A 16,803-nucleotide genomic window follows, 5' to 3' on the forward strand; every position below is an offset into this window, starting at 1 on the left:
TCTGAAATCTTGAGGATTTACAGCAGATGGGCAAAAGGGAGTTTTAGTGAAATGCAAGGGGCATGGCCTGAGAGCGGGTTGGACTAGAAGGCAGGCAGGGCCAAGGGCACAGAGTCACTTTCTGTTTCCTTCTCAAGCCGGGGATGTGTCCAGGCCCCTTTGCTTTCACTGCCTGATCTGGAGACACCTCAGGTGAGGTCTAGGATCCAATGACAAAAGACCTGAAAATGAAAAGCTAGACAGAGGTGCTTGGTACCCTTTTCTGCAGAGCATCTGACAAAGTGAAATCATCACGTCAATGTTGTTTTTTCCAAGGCAAACACGTAAGCGGAATTGTAAGCAGCTTCATTTATTTGCGTAAATAGCTTGTAAATAAATCATTGGTAAACATTACAAAATTAAATACATTTTCAAAAGCTTGCCAGTGTACATAAAATTCACAAACGTAGTTCTTTTAAAAAATAAAATATGTTCAGAGCACCCTTGATATAAAATGCCTGAACCCTGTCCTCTGACAGGGCCACCTAGAGACACCTTACAGTATGGGGGGTTTCTGTGGGGAGGCAGCGGGGACCTCCTGGAGGAAAGCAAGAGTTCCTCCTCTGACCTTTGACCCCGCCCACATCCATCTGCATTTTGATCCTTCTCTAAGGAGCTGGTATAGAACTGAGAGGGGCAGGGCAGGCATCCCAGGCTCCGCTCCAAGCAAAGGGATCAGGGTGCACAATTAGGGCCAGAGTCCTCACCACACGCCACTGAGAGAAGCCAGAAATGAAATCTCCACCACGCTTCCAACCAGCAAATGCTCCTGTATCCACTTTCTTGAGAGGAGGTGAGGCTTTCTCCCTTTTACACCTGCTCATCACTCAGCCCACCCCGCCCTGGTCTGATGCTGCCCGGGCACCGAAGTGACCAGAACTGCTTCTAAGGAGGAAGAAACTTAATCTGCTCACTTCCTTATGACCTGCTTTCATGGAGAGAGAATAATACATAGTATTTGGTTGAAAGCAGAGGATGAATTGCTACACGGCGCTTCCTTGTTCCACTGCAAAACACCACTCAGGTAGCGTGGGCATTTCTCTAGAAATCTGAATAAACATTCAAAGAAAGGGTTCAGAAAACTTGAATAATACCACAAATGAGGCAATAAGTACATAACCTGGCAAAGCATCCGATTAACAAAATGATACAAAGTCCATAAATTAAGCCCTTGACCAACTCCACATTGTTGTAGTGTAGCTCATTAAAATAACGGATACACTGAATTCTTTCACTTTGGTGCATAAAGTGAATGTTGTAGGTCTCCAGCACTCACGCGAAGAATACCTAGTGGCCTCGTGAAAACATACATACGTGCCGTGACCTCCAATGAAAGGACGACCACAAGTGTATTCCATCAGTGTGAAATAAAACTCACATCAACATGTTAACTTAGTTGCCTGAAGATATATACAAGCACGAGAAATTCAACTTCTGAGTCAAATGTACAACTTCAGAAAAAAGGCTAAGAAAACCATCATCCCTGTATAGTTAGGTCCTAAACACCTGGTTTCTCCAAGAAGATGCCTGGCCCAGCCCAGCCCTGTGTGTCTGCCTGGTTTGTCAATCCCTGGTTGGGCTGAAACCAGAGTGGTGATGTCTTTGCTATTAAAATGTTACACCATCAAAACCTTTTTAAAAACAACAACAAGAAAGTAACATTCCTGAATAAATGTCTAATAGATACCACCCCTCCCTACCCCCAAAAAAGTTGCTCATAAGGACAACTATTCTTTAATAAAAGTCTTCGTGAAGTCAAAATCCCTTCTTGGGTCTCCAGGAGAGCTCCACCTGGTCCGGAATTATACAGTCTTCTTCTGTGGGGGGCTCAGTTTCCTCATGCCTCTTATCCGGGAGAGCAGCTCCTTGATAAATTCCTAAGAGATCAGAAGAAGTAATTATGAGGGGGTCACGCTATTAAAATTTAGGTTTAAAATCTGCTTGAAGTCATTGATGTCGACTGCAGTTAACCTTAGTTGATGAGCTTAGTTGGGTGTGTTATTAACTCAACTGGTACAATATAGGACATTTTTAAACACATGAAGATGCTTAACCTTCACACCATCCTGCTTTCTCACTGTTGTACTCTTTAGAGAGAAAACCAAGCTGCCTTTACTCACTGACATTAACCACTTGGCCCCTGGAGGCCTATGTGGTTTAGATCAATGCCTCCCAACCTTTACTAAATCTTTAATCCGTGCATACAAATCACCTGGGGAGCATGTAGACTCTGAATGAGTAGGTCTGGTTGGGGCTGAAGATTTTGCATTTCCAACTGACTGCCAAGTGATGCCAGCGTTAGTCTCTGGACCACACCTGAAATAGCAAGACTAGACCAGTGGTCTTCAAATTTGAGTGCACGTCAGAATCACCGGTTGGGGGGGGAACCTTATTATATAAACCAAAGAGTGCTGGGCCCACTCCCAGAGTTACTGACTCAGTAGGTCTGGGGTGCGGCCTGAGAATTTGCATTTCTAACTAGCTCCCAGGTGACACCTATGCTTCTGGTCTCAGAATATTCTTCAGAACCACTGGTCTAGATCACGGTAAGAGTCTCTTGACTTTATCTGACGACAAATCACAGTTTGAAAACAAAAACAGACACGTTTACATTTACAACCCAGTACGTACAAAAACATACCTGAAGTAAGAATTTAAAGAATGAATACTTACTATATGCCATGCACCCTATCGTTCCTATTCTGTTCTAATTTCATTTAAAAGGTAATGCTGGGGGAGACCCACTAAAATGATGTCGTGACTATTCATGGATGAAAACCCAAAGATTAAATCAAGGACAACCGAGAATGCTTCCCACTTTAAACCCTCAGCAATCTTTCATTGTTGCCTCATGTATTAAAGTTTTTGCCTACCAAATGTCACATTTATTAGATAACAATTACTTTGTCCTCCTTTTTTATATTTGTTGAAGCAAAGCTGACAGCCAGTCAGACTTTCTGATCAGCAAAGGACAGCCAGTGCACGACAGAACTGTGCACAGTAGGGGCATCCCAGAGCAAAAACACTAAGGAGGCTTCCCCTCCGTCACGGCCTCTGAAAAACAGCTCTCAGACAATCTCGCCTACCAATTACAACCCCTAGTCATAGCACCCAGACCAAATGATCCCTGTGCTTCTCTCCAGCTCTAAAACACAATATGCTTAAATAGTTAGTATTTTATTAGCCACCACGATTTCTTTTTTTAATAATCTTTTTGCTATTATAAAAATAACATGTGCCTTTTCTAGAAAACCTAGAAAATACAAACCAGCAACAATTACTCTTCAGAATGAAGCACTATTAACATATTTTCTTCTATGGAAATTATTTTTACCTAATTAAGATCATACTGTATAAATATATCTTTTTTTCACTTAGCATTATGTCAAGGCTTTTTCCCACATTAGTCTTTTTAAAAATTAATTTTAATGGTTATACGGTCCTTTATTATATGGATGTTCTACAGTCTGCTTAATTCCTCCATCACTGGATATTTGGTTGGTTCCTGCCTTTTCAAAATTATAAATAATGCCACAATTAACATCTTTGTGTATAAATCTCCCTCTGCAATTAGGATTATTCCCTTTGGAGAGCTATCCAGTAGTAGGCCAAAGGACATAGACATTTTAATCACCACTGTTTCTGAACTTGGACACAATGGAATACACGGGAGGTAAAATGACACCCTATTTTAGTTTTCTGAACACTACTTTATCTAATTTAAGAACTTTCTTGGATGAAATAATGTCAAATTTCCCCACTTATATTTTCCCCACTTATATTCAATTTTCATTTTGTAAAGTTAAATGCATTTCCTGTTGCCCCCTTTACCATGTGGTTTAAACAATACATAGGATACTGAGCATACAGTTTTAATTTCATTGTTTTTGCAATCTGTTACTCAAATGACTGCTGTGAAAATTTCAGCACTGGAGTGTAGTTTTCCTTTCCCTTTTTTTTTTTTGAAGCAAAGGTCAAACTCACAAACCTTATCATGTATCTTAACTCTGGTCATATTTCTGCACTATTTTAATAACATGTTTTTCATAAAGACCATTATAAAAATAAAGACTAAAATCACATAAGGAATAATGTACCCTAAACTACAGACCTTTCCTCTTCAAGAGAAAAGCGATTTGGTAATTTAAATCAAATTCAAATTTTCTCCAAAAATTGGTCATGCTGTACATAAATCTCAGTGATTAAAAAGTTTAAATAATGCATCTTATATTTATGATATATTGGCATTAATGAAAAACTCTAATTTTAAGTTTTATATTAATGCAATTTATATGTCTATAACTTAATATAACTGTATTGTACATATTTTAAACCATTCAATAAATTTGCATAATGAGATGCTCAGCTAAGTTAAAAAATAGCAAGCCCAATATTGATTCTTCAGAGAGAAACTTGATAACACCACTTGCACAGAAGGATTCTGTTGATCACAGATGATTCTCAAAGAAGATTCAAGGATCTCTAATCAAAAATAATGGGCTTCCCTGGTGGCGCAGTGGTTGAGAGTCCGCCTGCCGATGCAGGGGACACGGGTTCGTGCCCCGGTCCGGGAAGATCCCACATGGCGCGGAGCGGCTGGGCCCGTGAGCCGTGGCCGCTGAGCCTGCGCATCCGGAGCCTGCGCTCCGCAATGGGAGAGGCCGCAACAGTGAGAGGCCCGCGTACCACAAAAAAAAAAAAAAAAAAAAAAAAAAAAAAAATACTGACTGATGGGTCTTGGCTTATATTTTATATAAGTAACAACGTATCTCATTCACTTCCAAAACAGATCACTTGGACTTGGGCTGGGGACACTACTTTAGTCAAAGAAGGACTGCCCCTTTGAAGAAATGACTTCTGACTTGAAAGCTGAATTAATAAAGACAGCCAGCTTGAAGAAGATCTGGGGTCTGGGTCATGGCACGTGTGCAGAGTCACTGCAGAGAAACAAGCAAGGAAGTGGGTGTTCCTTGTGCAGAAAGGCCAAGGTGAGCGTGATGGGCGCCATGCTGGAGGTGCGAGGGCTAGCTCACCAGGGCCTTGTAGGCCACAGTAAGGCCACGAGGAAGTATCCTCGGTGTAATGGAAGACCACTGGAGGCTTTAAGTAGAGAAGCAACATCGTCTGGTTTAGGGTTTTAAAAGATCCCTTTGGCTGCTATGTGGAGAATGAGTTTTATGAAGACAAGAGTGAAAGAGAGATCAGTTTGGAGCTGTTGCAATGGTCCAGGCAAGGGATGCCAGTGGCTTAGAGTAAGTCCATGGAAGCCAAAATGGAAATAAATGGGTAGATCTGAGATCCATTTCAGAGGCAGAGCCTAGACCTTGCTGCTGGACTGAGAGTGGGAGTAGGTGCGGGGAACAGGAACAGGAACAAAGGAAATGAAGGTCACTGATCCTTAGCAGAACACTGGCAGAAGGTGGTGATGATTACTGAGATGGGGATAACTGGAGGAAGAAAACAACAAGTTTACAGACTTGAGTTGCCTAGTAGGTACCTGCAGGTAAGTGTCAAGAAGTCAGATAAATGTAACTTCAGATCTCACTCAGCTCATGGCTGAAGACATAAATATGGGCATCACCGGCATCTAGATCAGTGGCTTTCACCTAAAAACAAAAACAAACAAAAACCCCTAAAAAGCTCTATGTGATCTATCCATGGTTATAGCAGCCTAGTACACAGAGATGCAAGAAGGAAACAAAAGTTTTATGTAAAAACATAACTTTTACTACATGTGAGATATTTTCTGTTCTATTTCATCTTTTGAAAAAAATACACTTAATGGTTACCACCCATAGTTTGTAAACACAATGATCTAGACCCAGGCTATTCAATACAGCAGCCCCTAACCACAGGTGGCTATTTCAATTTAAACTAATTAAAATAAATAAAAATTAAAATTCACTTGCTTGGTCACAGTAGCCACATTTCAAATACTCAATAACCATATACATCTAGTGGCTACCACACTGGACAACGCAGATATAGGATTTTTCCATCATCTCGGAAAATTCTATCGAACAGCACAAGATGACAATACTTGGAATCACAAAACCAGCTGAGAAAACTTTGGAGGAAAGTGTACATAGAGAGGAAGAAAAGGCCAAAACCAAGGCCAGAGGCTCTCTAACAAGTGAGATCTGGCAAAAGAGTTGGAGCCAGCAAAGGACACCTTAAAAAGAAGAACCAATGAGATAGGGGAGAACTCAAGAAAGTGTGCTGTTTTACTTTATTTTGAAAATGTTTAAAAAAATTTTTTAATTGAAGTATAGCTGATTTACAATATTGTGAAGAAAGTGTGCGGTTAAAGCCAACAGAAGGAACTGCTGATGAGAGGTTGAATCAGTCAAAGACAGAGCTATTGGATTAGGCAAGAAAGGGGCCACTGTGTCTTGCGGGAGAGAAGTTTCAGTAGAATGGTTGGGATAGAAGTTCTCAACACTAAAAGGATTCCAGGGACTTTTCTGTAAACAGCTTTATTAAAGTATAATTGTTATGCCATAAATTAGACATATTTAAAGTATAAAATTACTATGAGCATACCATCTGTACAGTGAACATAATGGACCTATCCAAAACCTCCAGCAGTTTCTTCATTTCCCTTGGCAATCCCTCCCTCCCCTCCCTATTCCTCCTACCCCAGGAAAACACTGATCTGTTTTCTGTCACTATAGATTAGTTTGCATTTTTCCTGAGTTTTCTAACAATATACTTTTTAGTCTGGCTTCTTCAGCTCAGCATAATTATTTTGAGGTTCAGTGATACTGCTGCATGTATTGAGAGTTCATTTCTTTTTTACTGCCAAGTGGCATGCCACTTTGTTTACCCATTCACCTGTGGATGGAAATTTGAGTTATTCCCAGTTTGGGGCTATTACAGGTAAAGTTGCTAAAACATCACGTACAAGTCTTTGTATGAAATATGCTTCCATTTATTTTGGGTAAATACCTAGGAGTGGAATGGCTGGGTCATTGATCTATTTATGTGGCTGTCCTCACACCAATACCACAGTCTTGATAAGTATAGATTTTTATAAGAAGTCCTAAAATCAGGTAATGTTAATCAGCCAAATTTATTAATCTTTTTCAAAACTATTCTAGGTCCTTTAAATTTCCTTAATAATTTTAGAGTTATTTAGCTTGTAAATGCCTACTGATAAAAACCTGCTGGGTTCTCACTGAGACTGCATTAAATCCACAGATCAATTTGGAGAGAACGGACATCTTAACAATAATGAATCTTCTCACCTATGAAAATGGTATATCTCTACACCCATCTAAGTCTGGTTTAAGCAACATTTTGTGGTTTTCAGTGTACAAATATTACACATCTCCTGTCAGATTTATTCCTAAGTATTCAATATTTAATATTTATGTTACTGTGACTGGTATGCATTTATTTCAATTTTACATTGTTTGCTGCTAGTATATAGAAATACAATAGATTTTTAAATATTTATCTTGTATCCTGCAAGCTTGCTGAACTCACTTATTAGTTCTAGTAACTCTTTTGTACACTCTATTGGATTTTCTACATAGACAATCATGGTGTCTGTGAACAAAGACAGCCTAAGTGAGTATCAGCAGAAGAGAGGATAAGTGTATTATAGTGTATTAATACATAAGAATGTTATTGCTTTTTTCGGGAAGGACTATTGCCCTGCATTTGCAGTACTTGCATTCTCTTGGGATTCCAAAAAACTTGATTTGGGGAGAGAAGAGAAGCCTCGCCTAACTTCTTTGCAGTTAACACTTAATGCTTTGGGGTCCTTTACTTGGCAAGGAGAGTTGGTAAAGTGAGTAATACACTATTTTTGGAAGATAAGCCTGGACAGTTTGAAAATGTTAAGTTTGGGCACAATTATTTAACCCTGGAACTGCACCTTAAAAGCCAGCAGAGTAATAGAATGTTCTGTTGCCCAGGAGCCCACTGAAATTTTTTTTTTTTTTTTTTTTTTGCGGTACATGGGCCTCTCACCGCTGCGGCCTCTCCCGTTGTGGAGCACAGGCTCCGGACGCACAGGCTCAGCGGCCACGGCTCACGGGCCCAGCCGCTCCACGGCATGTGGGATCCTCCCGGACTGGGGCACGAACCCGCGTCCCCCGCATCGGCAGGCGGACTCTCAACCATTGCGCCACCAGGGAAGCCCGCCCACTGAAATTTATAAGGAATTCCAGAAGACACTTGAGTGTGGGCAGGTCTGCTAAGACAGTGTAGTCTCAGGACCTGGGAGGCCCGGCGACCCTTTCAGGTTTCCTATGAGGTGAAGACTTGTCATAATGACACTAAGATATTGGCCTTTTTTACCACTCTCAAATAAACAGAGGATTTTCTAACGAGTGGAAAGCAGATGCCCATGAGAATCTAGATGTCTTACTAAAGAGATCCATGTCGGTTTCTAATGTATTCATGAATTATAATAAAGACGACTATACACACTTTTTAAAATGTTACTGCACAGGAATGCAATAAAAATGAATACACTAGAGCCTCCTGTATCAACATGGACAAATCTCACAAATCTCGTGCTGGGCACAATAAGCAGGCTGAAGAGGAAAACTTGCAAAGTATCATTTATATAGTTAGAAAGCATGCAAGATAATTCATGTGCACACTTGTCACTCCTACTTGGTAGCAAGGATCCACCTCCTCTTTGTTTTCCTAGCGTGGAGCTTAATACACAGGAGGTGCTCAGCAAAGGTTTGCAAAGTAAAGAAATGTGGGTATGAAGCAATTCATTCATACAGCTGAGGCATTAAAGTGAAGGAGCAGAGAGAGGCAACCCAAGAATCTTTGTATATCAGTGGGGGAGGGTGGAATTGTACAAAGTATCAACTGGCTCCAGCTACCATGGAGGACGGTTCTAGAGGGTCTCCTTTCAGCACCGGAACATTAGGCCGCCTGGGGGAGTTAGGGAAAAGGAGGAGCACTTGAAGAGCGGAGCCTAGGATGCTGGGGGTGGAGGGGTCAGGGAGGCACGTGCGCGCGCGCACACATACAGAAGAGGTCAAAGAAGCAACAGAAAGAAAAGCAACATTTCCAGTGACCCTGGAAACCTGACTTTATATGACATGCAGCCACCTGATTTACAGAGAGACTCCTAAGAGAGAAAGAAGCCAAAGTACACTTCTGAAGGGATCTGGCAGCATCATGCGAACACAAGGTCCCTCCTCGCTCTGGAGTTTTGGCCGTGTGGCACTGGCACAGGGCATGGCCTCGCAGTGGCCACACTCGCTCTGAGCTCTTGTCCGGGATCCCTCCTGGGTCCCGTGGCTTTCAGCTGCCACCCCCTCCTGCCTGCTGGGGTCTGCGCCAGAGGCGGCAGATGGATGCGCATTTTGTAATTAACACAATAGGCAGGCGTCTGGGACCCTTCCCTAGTAGCTCAAAGTGAAGTGATTCATCCGTTACACTCAGTGATGACACTGCTCTGCTTTAAGGAAGGTGGGTCCAACGGAAAGGGGGAAAAGGAGAAACCAGGGTATCACTGCAAGTCGCTGCTCTGTGCATGATTCAACTGCACTCATGTTCTTTCAAGCATCTCAAGTCATTGGAAAAGATAAACAAGATAAATGGATATTATGCGGTAGCCCTTTGATTAGAAGTATTTCCTGACAAAAGGACTTTCCAAAGAAATGCTTAAAACCGCAGCTCGGTGAATGGCGCCACCAACCACAGTGATTGTGTAGATCATGCAAGCTCCGAATAAGGGCACCCAGCACAACGCTGGATGCTCTACCTACTTGCCAGAAAAATACCACCCACCCCTTACACGGAGTACGGACTGGGGTGAGGAGAAACAGCAGGGGAGGGTTCTGAAGGCTGGGATCCATGGGGGTCAGCAGCTTCCCCGTGTGCTGCCTCCTCTTTGTCACCCCAATCAATGCACTAGTCATTTCCTAAAAATGCACGTTCACAGGCCCATCTGCCCCAGGTCCTGAGCCTCACTGCCAAACGACGGCAAATCAAGTCACCTCGCGCACGTTCTATATAGCTACCTGACGCTTATTCCCAAAAGCCTGATGACATGGGAATCAGGCAAGTAGTGATCGGGTGGAGAAAGAAGAATTTCTTTTTTTTTAAATTGACGTGTAATTGACATATAGCATTATACTAGTTTCAGGAGTACGACGCAATGATTCAACATATGTATATACTGCGAAATAATCATAATCATGATGGTAAGTCTAGTTAACATCCATCACCACAAAGAGTTACAATTTTTTTCTTATGATGAACACTTTTAAGATCTACTCTCTTACCAACTTTCAAACATACGATACAGTATTGTGAACTAGAGTCACCAGGCTCTATGAGACGAATTTCTAGATCCAACAAAGATTAGATAGGTGAGAACAATGGAAGGGTAGGTAGTACGTACCTCTTTTCAAACGTGATGGCAACACCTGAAAACTGTTCCAAATGGCAAAATGTCCTCACCCGAAGAACTGGATAAGCATTTAAAAATCACACTGTAAACTTTCATTGGCTTGGATATCGGGGTCACAAAGGAGGCCAAAAGGGGCACGCAGTGAATCAGCCCTGATGAACACAGCTTCGGGGGTGACCCCATCCCTGTGTGATGCTGGGATTTGCTCCCCACAGCCACTGGCATTATTCAGTACAAGTGCCATCATCACTCATCACTGGAATACCTCACTTCCCCTGCTTTTTTGCGGGGAAGGGAGAGGGTTTATCTTTAGAGAGGTTCGTTTGCTGACAGGGCAACACCAGAACTGATCCTGTTTTTCATTATCTGAAAAGAGGTTTATGAATCTGCTTTGAGTGAGGGTTTGTGCCTGCTGTGCTTATAATGACTTCTGCCAACATGAATTCCTGAAGGTCTTAACTGCATCCTGGTTCCCCCGCCTTCAACTTAAAACCACTGACACTATTCTATTTATTTTCTTGACAATCCACTATTAAAGATTAATTTGTTCTGCTGGTGACAGCAGTCCCATTAATCTATTTTAGAGATTCAGACCACTGCTCTTAGATTAATTTATTTTGTACCCAAATTCTAACCTTGGTTTATATGCAGCAGAACAGTTCATTTGCCCTCACCAGATTCAACCTTACTGGCATTTAATTCTTCCTTCACTTACTAATGGGTTTCTCACAATCTGTACACTTGCAATTCCCTCAACGTAAGGTCCACATAAGTAATCCAACCACAGTAAATAAACAATGGAGTAAATTCAGCAAAATTATAATCTCCCACTTTATAATCACTAAAGAAACTACCTTCATCATGGGTCCCATTAACAATGAAGAACAATATTATTTACTACAGATACATGAATCTTGTCTAAATGAAAGAAACCCATTTCTAAGCTGTTTGAGACTTGCTTCTTTGATTGTGACTCCCTTTGCTAAAGATATAGAAATCCAAAAGTCATGTGTCAAATTGTCTTTAACTCATATTCTTTTCTTCTGTCCATTTAAGTCTAAACACAAAAGAATGTAAAGCTGTTTTTAATATAGGGTTGATCAGCTTTTAAAACATGATCATTCATTCTGAATTTAATGCAAAAAGAAAAGGCCATAAAATCACAATCAATCACTGGAAAATGCCAACCATTTAAAGGTCCACTGCCCTTTAAAGCCTGTACCTCCTCCACCAAGTCTTTCATAAAATAACAATCATTAATTTCTTGCAGGGGGAGGTCGGAGGGGGGAAGCCTCCAAAAAGGCAAGATGCATGTGGCTCTTCCTACAATGACATCTCTTTCTTCTTTCCTAATGTTTTATTGCAATTACTGTTATCATCATCATTATCATTATTCTCATGGTCATCCTGCTTCTAAGAGTGTAGTAAAGAATTTAACCTTGCCCTAAAGGAGGTCTGGTCTTTGCCCTAGAATCCCAAGTGGCAAGCTCTAAATCCTTGGAATGCCTCCCTGATAAAAGTGCCTTTGTTTACCAGGGGACCTTGGGCCATACAAGAGAGTCTAACAGTGTGATTTCGGCAGGGTGGGGGTGAGGGGGACACTTCAGGTCATGTGGTATCAGCTCTATATCCCCAGGGTCTGGAGACTGAGGTTAGCTACATGCACAGTCAACCATGTCTACGTGACCAGGTCCCAATAAAAACACTGGACTCCCAGGCTCAGGTGAGCTTCCCTCATTGGCTACTCTGTACATAACACACACATCAACACTGTCCATGACACCACTGGGAGAGAACAGCCTGAGGCTCTGCATTTGAATTTCCTGGATTCTGTCCCATATATCTCTCCCCTTGGCTGATTTTAATCTGTAGCCTTTCACTGTAATAAAACTTAACTGTGAGTATGACAACTTTAAGTGAGTTCTGTGGGTCCTTCTAGCAGATTGTCAAACATGAGTATGGTCTGGGGACCTTGGAACTTGCAGTTGGTGTCAGAAGTGAGGATGGTCTTGGGGACCATTCCCTAACACTGCAGAGTGCTGAATAAGACCAGGAAATAAAGGCAGAGTTTTGCTCCATGATTACATGTCTTTGGCAAGCTTTCCTAATATTTCAGGGTTGATTTTCCTCAATAAAGACAATCATAATCAGATTTATAAATACTCCAAAGTAGAGCTTGTGCTCACCTAGCAAGAATTAAGAGAAAGGCAGTGAGAAGTAGACAGAGCACAGGATGTCGACTGAAAATGTGTCCAAATGCCAGCTCCAGCACATCCTGGCTCTTTTTCCCTGGTCAGAGGAGGCCTAATGAACGTGTGTGAGCAACTGACAGACTGGTACTAAAATCCTTTGGGCCACAGGTGAAGCTTCCCAAGTTTCTGGCTAATAAATCCCAACTCTTTATTATTTACCTGTCTAATTACACTAAGACATAATTAGGCTCTCATCGCCAATGGCTTCAACCACTAGAATATCATTCTCATTGATTTGGGTCTTTCTTTGTAATTTCCCAATTCTCACTTTTCAGAAACATCGTTCTGAGGGTGACAACTTTCAAAGGGTAGATTTCCCTGCATGTAGCCTGCCTCTTCTGCTTTTTCTAGCAGAGTACAGATCCCCTAAAATCACTCTCCATTAAGCAACTGGTTCCTAACTTAGAGAACCATGGGATAAGCTGACATCCTGGCATTTCTGTCCTTTTATTTCTATTTTAATATTCTTTGAGCATTGAAATTCTCACCATAGTTGGCTGTGTCCTTCTAAGAGATTGTTTTTAACAATCACATATTCACTACCCTAAGTCCCTAGATTAGTTACGGGCACACAGATTTCAATAAACATTTGTTGAGCAAATGAATAAAGAGAGAACATAGCAAAATGCCAAGCCATGCCTCCTCCAGTCACTCACCCAGTCTCTCCCAGTTTATATTTTCTCTCTGCTGCAGTCGGCTCAGTGATTAGGGGCTGGGAGTACTTCCATGTACACATAAACTGAACAATATTTTAAACGACAGGTTAAGATGTTAAATGGAAAAAAAAAAAAAGATGTTAAATGGATAGAGGACTGATGTGAGTAGTATGAGTTGACAATGCCCATCACCAAAGCCTGTCAGAAAAGTAAGATGCAGTCACTGTGACACCAAAGCAAAGAAGGAGAATCTGCCTTCCTACCACCAACACAGGACGAACAACAGAGCAGGCCAGCCTTTTTGAAAGCTCTGGTCAATTCCTATGTGCAAACAATAATTAGACGCCCTTCTTCTGTACCGTCACATGGCATGACATTTCCATGACCCAGCTGACTACTGGGATTCAAAGATGCCTTTCACCACCTACTCACAGACTGAGTCATCCTGAGTGAACCTCTGATGCATATCAACTTACAGGCTTTGATCGCTAAGATGATAGGTAGTACCTCGACCTCCATATAACAGAAAGGAAATAAATCACAAAGAAAGCTCTGATGTTTATAAGAGAGCAATGGCACAGCCACCTTTAACTATAAAAAGAGGCTTCTAGAAGTCCACAGATAGAACTGGCAATTCCCTTAACAGATGGTAAGAGAGATGCCCTCAACCCATACTAAATGCATTTTTCTGTCCACCATCCCAGTACAATGGAAGCGCTCCTCTGTGATCCTGAGATTTGGAAACCATGCAAAGTTAAGAGTGAGAAATAAGAAAAGAAGCTCCTCTCCAGCCTGGCTAGCTGGACTTGACATCCTTCGCCCTGATTTCTACAATGCCCACTAGGACCCTTCAAATCCAAGTAACAACCAAAACAAAATTACTCCTTTTCTTCATGCTGATTTCCACAATGCCCACTAGGACCCTTCAAATCCAAGTAACAACCAAAACAAAATTACTCCTTTTCTTCACGCTGATTTCTACAATGCCCACTAGGACCCTTCAAATCCAAGTAACAACCAAAACAAAATTACTCCTTTTCTTCACGCTGATTTCCACAATGCCCACTAGGACCCTTCAAATCCAAGTAATAACCAAAACAAAATTACTCCTTTTCTTCACGCTGATTTCCACAATGCCCACTAGGACCCTTCAAATCCAAGTAATAACCAAAACAAAATTACTCCTTTTCTTCACGCTGATTTCCACAATGCCCACTAGGACCCTTCAAATCCAAGTAATAACCAAAACAAAATTACTCCTTTTCTTCACGCTGATTTCCACAATGCCCACTAGGACCCTTCAAATCCAAGTAATAACCAAAACAAAATTACTCCTTTTCTTCACGCTGATTTCTACAATGCCCACTAGGACCCTTCAAATCCAAGTAATAACCAAAACAAAATTACTCCTTTTCTTCATGCTGATTTCTACAATGCCCACTAGGACCCTTCAAATCCAAGTAATAACCAAAACAAAATTACTCCTTTTCTTCATGCTGATTTCTACAATGCCCACTAGGACCCTTCAAATCCAAGTAACAACCAGAACAAAATTACTCCTTTTCTTCATGCTGATTTCTACAATGCCCACTAGGATCCTTCAAATCCAAGTAACAACCAGAACAAAATTACTCCTTTTCTTCATGCTGCTTTCTACAATGCCCACTAGGACCCTTCAAATCCAAGTAATAACCAAAACAAAATTACTCCTTTTCTTCATGCTGCTTTCTACAATGCCCACTAGGATCCTTCAAATCCAAGTAATAACCAAAACAAAATTACTGCTTTTCTTCACGCTGATTTCTACAATGCCCGCTAGGATCCTTCAAATCCAAGTAATAACCAAAACAAAATTACTGCTTTTCTTCACGCTGATTTCTACAATGCCCACTAGGACCCTTCAAATCCAAGTAATAACCAAAACAAAATTACTCCTTTTCTTCACGCTGATTTCTACAGTGCCCACTAGGATCCTTCAAATCCAAGTAACAACCAAAACAAAATTACTCCTTTTCTTCACGCTGATTTCCACAATGCCCACTAGGACCCTTCAAATCCAAGTAACAACCAAAACAAAATTACTCCTTTTCTTCATGCTGATTTCTACAATGCCCACTAGGACCCTTCAAATCCAAGTAACAACCAAAACAAAATTACTCCTTTTCTTCACGCTGATTTCCACAATGCCCACTAGGACCCTTCAAATCCAAGTAATAACCAAAACAAAATTACTCCTTTTCTTCATGCTGATTTCTACAATGCCCACTAGGACCCTTCAAATCCAAGTAATAACCAAAACAAAATTACTCCTTTTCTTCACGCTGATTTCTACAATGCCCACTAGGACCCTTCAAATCCAAGAGTAATAACCAACAAAATTACTCCTTTTCTTCACGCTGATTTCTACAATGCCCACTAGGATCCTTCAAATCCAAGTACTAACCAAAACAAGACTACTGCTTTTCTTCATGCTGATTTCTACAATGCCCACTAGGATCCTTCAAATCCAAGTACTAACCAAAACAAAATTACTCCTTTTCTTCACGCTGATTTCTACAATGCCCACTAGGACCCTTCAAATCCAAGTAATAACCAAAACAAAATTACTCCTTTTCTTCATGCTGATTTCTACAATGCCCACTAGGATCCTTCAAATCCAAGTACTAACCAAAACAAAACTACTCCTTTTCTTCACGCTGATTTCTACAATGCCCACTAGGATCCTTCAAATCCAAGTACTAACCGAAACAAAATTACTCCTTTTCTTCACGCTGATTTCTACAATGCCCACTAGGACCCTTCAAATCCAAGTAATAACCAAAACAAAATTACTCCTTTTCTTCATGCTGATTTCTACAATGCCCACTAGGACCCTTCAAATCCAAGTAATAACCAAAACAAAATTACTCCTTTTCTTCATGCTGATTTCTACAATGCCCACTAGGATCCTTCAAATCCAAGTAATAACCAAAACAAAATTACTCCTTTTCTTCATGCTTTCTCTAGAAACATCGTTCTTCTACCTCTAAATCAGCTCTATTTGAATATCAACTACATCAGAAATGGCATTGGCTCAAGGGGAAAAAATTAAAACACCATTCTTACTAGTTAATCACTAATCTGTCAGTGTGGTGACCAGAATTATACTGCTGCGTTTTCTAAAGGGTCTAAGTCAGGAAAGATTTAAATGTCAAGGGTCCACAGTTTGCAATATGAATCAACATGGGGACACATGAGTCCCTTTCTTATTAGCCAGGGACCCGCACAGGATGAAACCATGGAGCCACAGTCTGTGACAGGAAGTGACAGGCCAAAACGATATCACTTCTGTGAAATCAGCAGCTCCTTTAAAGTCTGCTCTCCAAATTGAATATCATTATCAGTGAATTTGGGCATTTTGCGTATTTAATATGTAATGGAGTAGCATGGCCTTATATGGAACCAGATTCAACTAGCATGTGTCAAG

The 16,803-nt window shown here is 41.1% G+C and overlaps 1 protein-coding gene across 1 annotated transcript in view; it reads right to left on the reverse strand.

The window, feature by feature from the left end:
- Positions 1-333: 333 nt before the first annotated feature.
- The window catches only part of PPP1R14C (protein phosphatase 1 regulatory inhibitor subunit 14C), a 91,103-nt gene continuing 74,633 nt past the window's right edge, over positions 334-16,803 (reverse strand). The window contains exon 4 of the mRNA XM_007458750.1: positions 334-1,916. Coding sequence (XP_007458812.1) covers positions 1,842-1,916 — 75 coding nt within the window. The 3' untranslated portion in view covers positions 334-1,841. The remainder of the gene's footprint in view (positions 1,917-16,803) is intronic.

This window comes from Lipotes vexillifer, unplaced genomic scaffold (assembly GCF_000442215.2).
Source record: "Lipotes vexillifer unplaced genomic scaffold, Lipotes_vexillifer_v1.1 scaffold639, whole genome shotgun sequence".
NCBI lineage: Eukaryota > Metazoa > Chordata > Mammalia > Artiodactyla > Lipotidae > Lipotes > Lipotes vexillifer.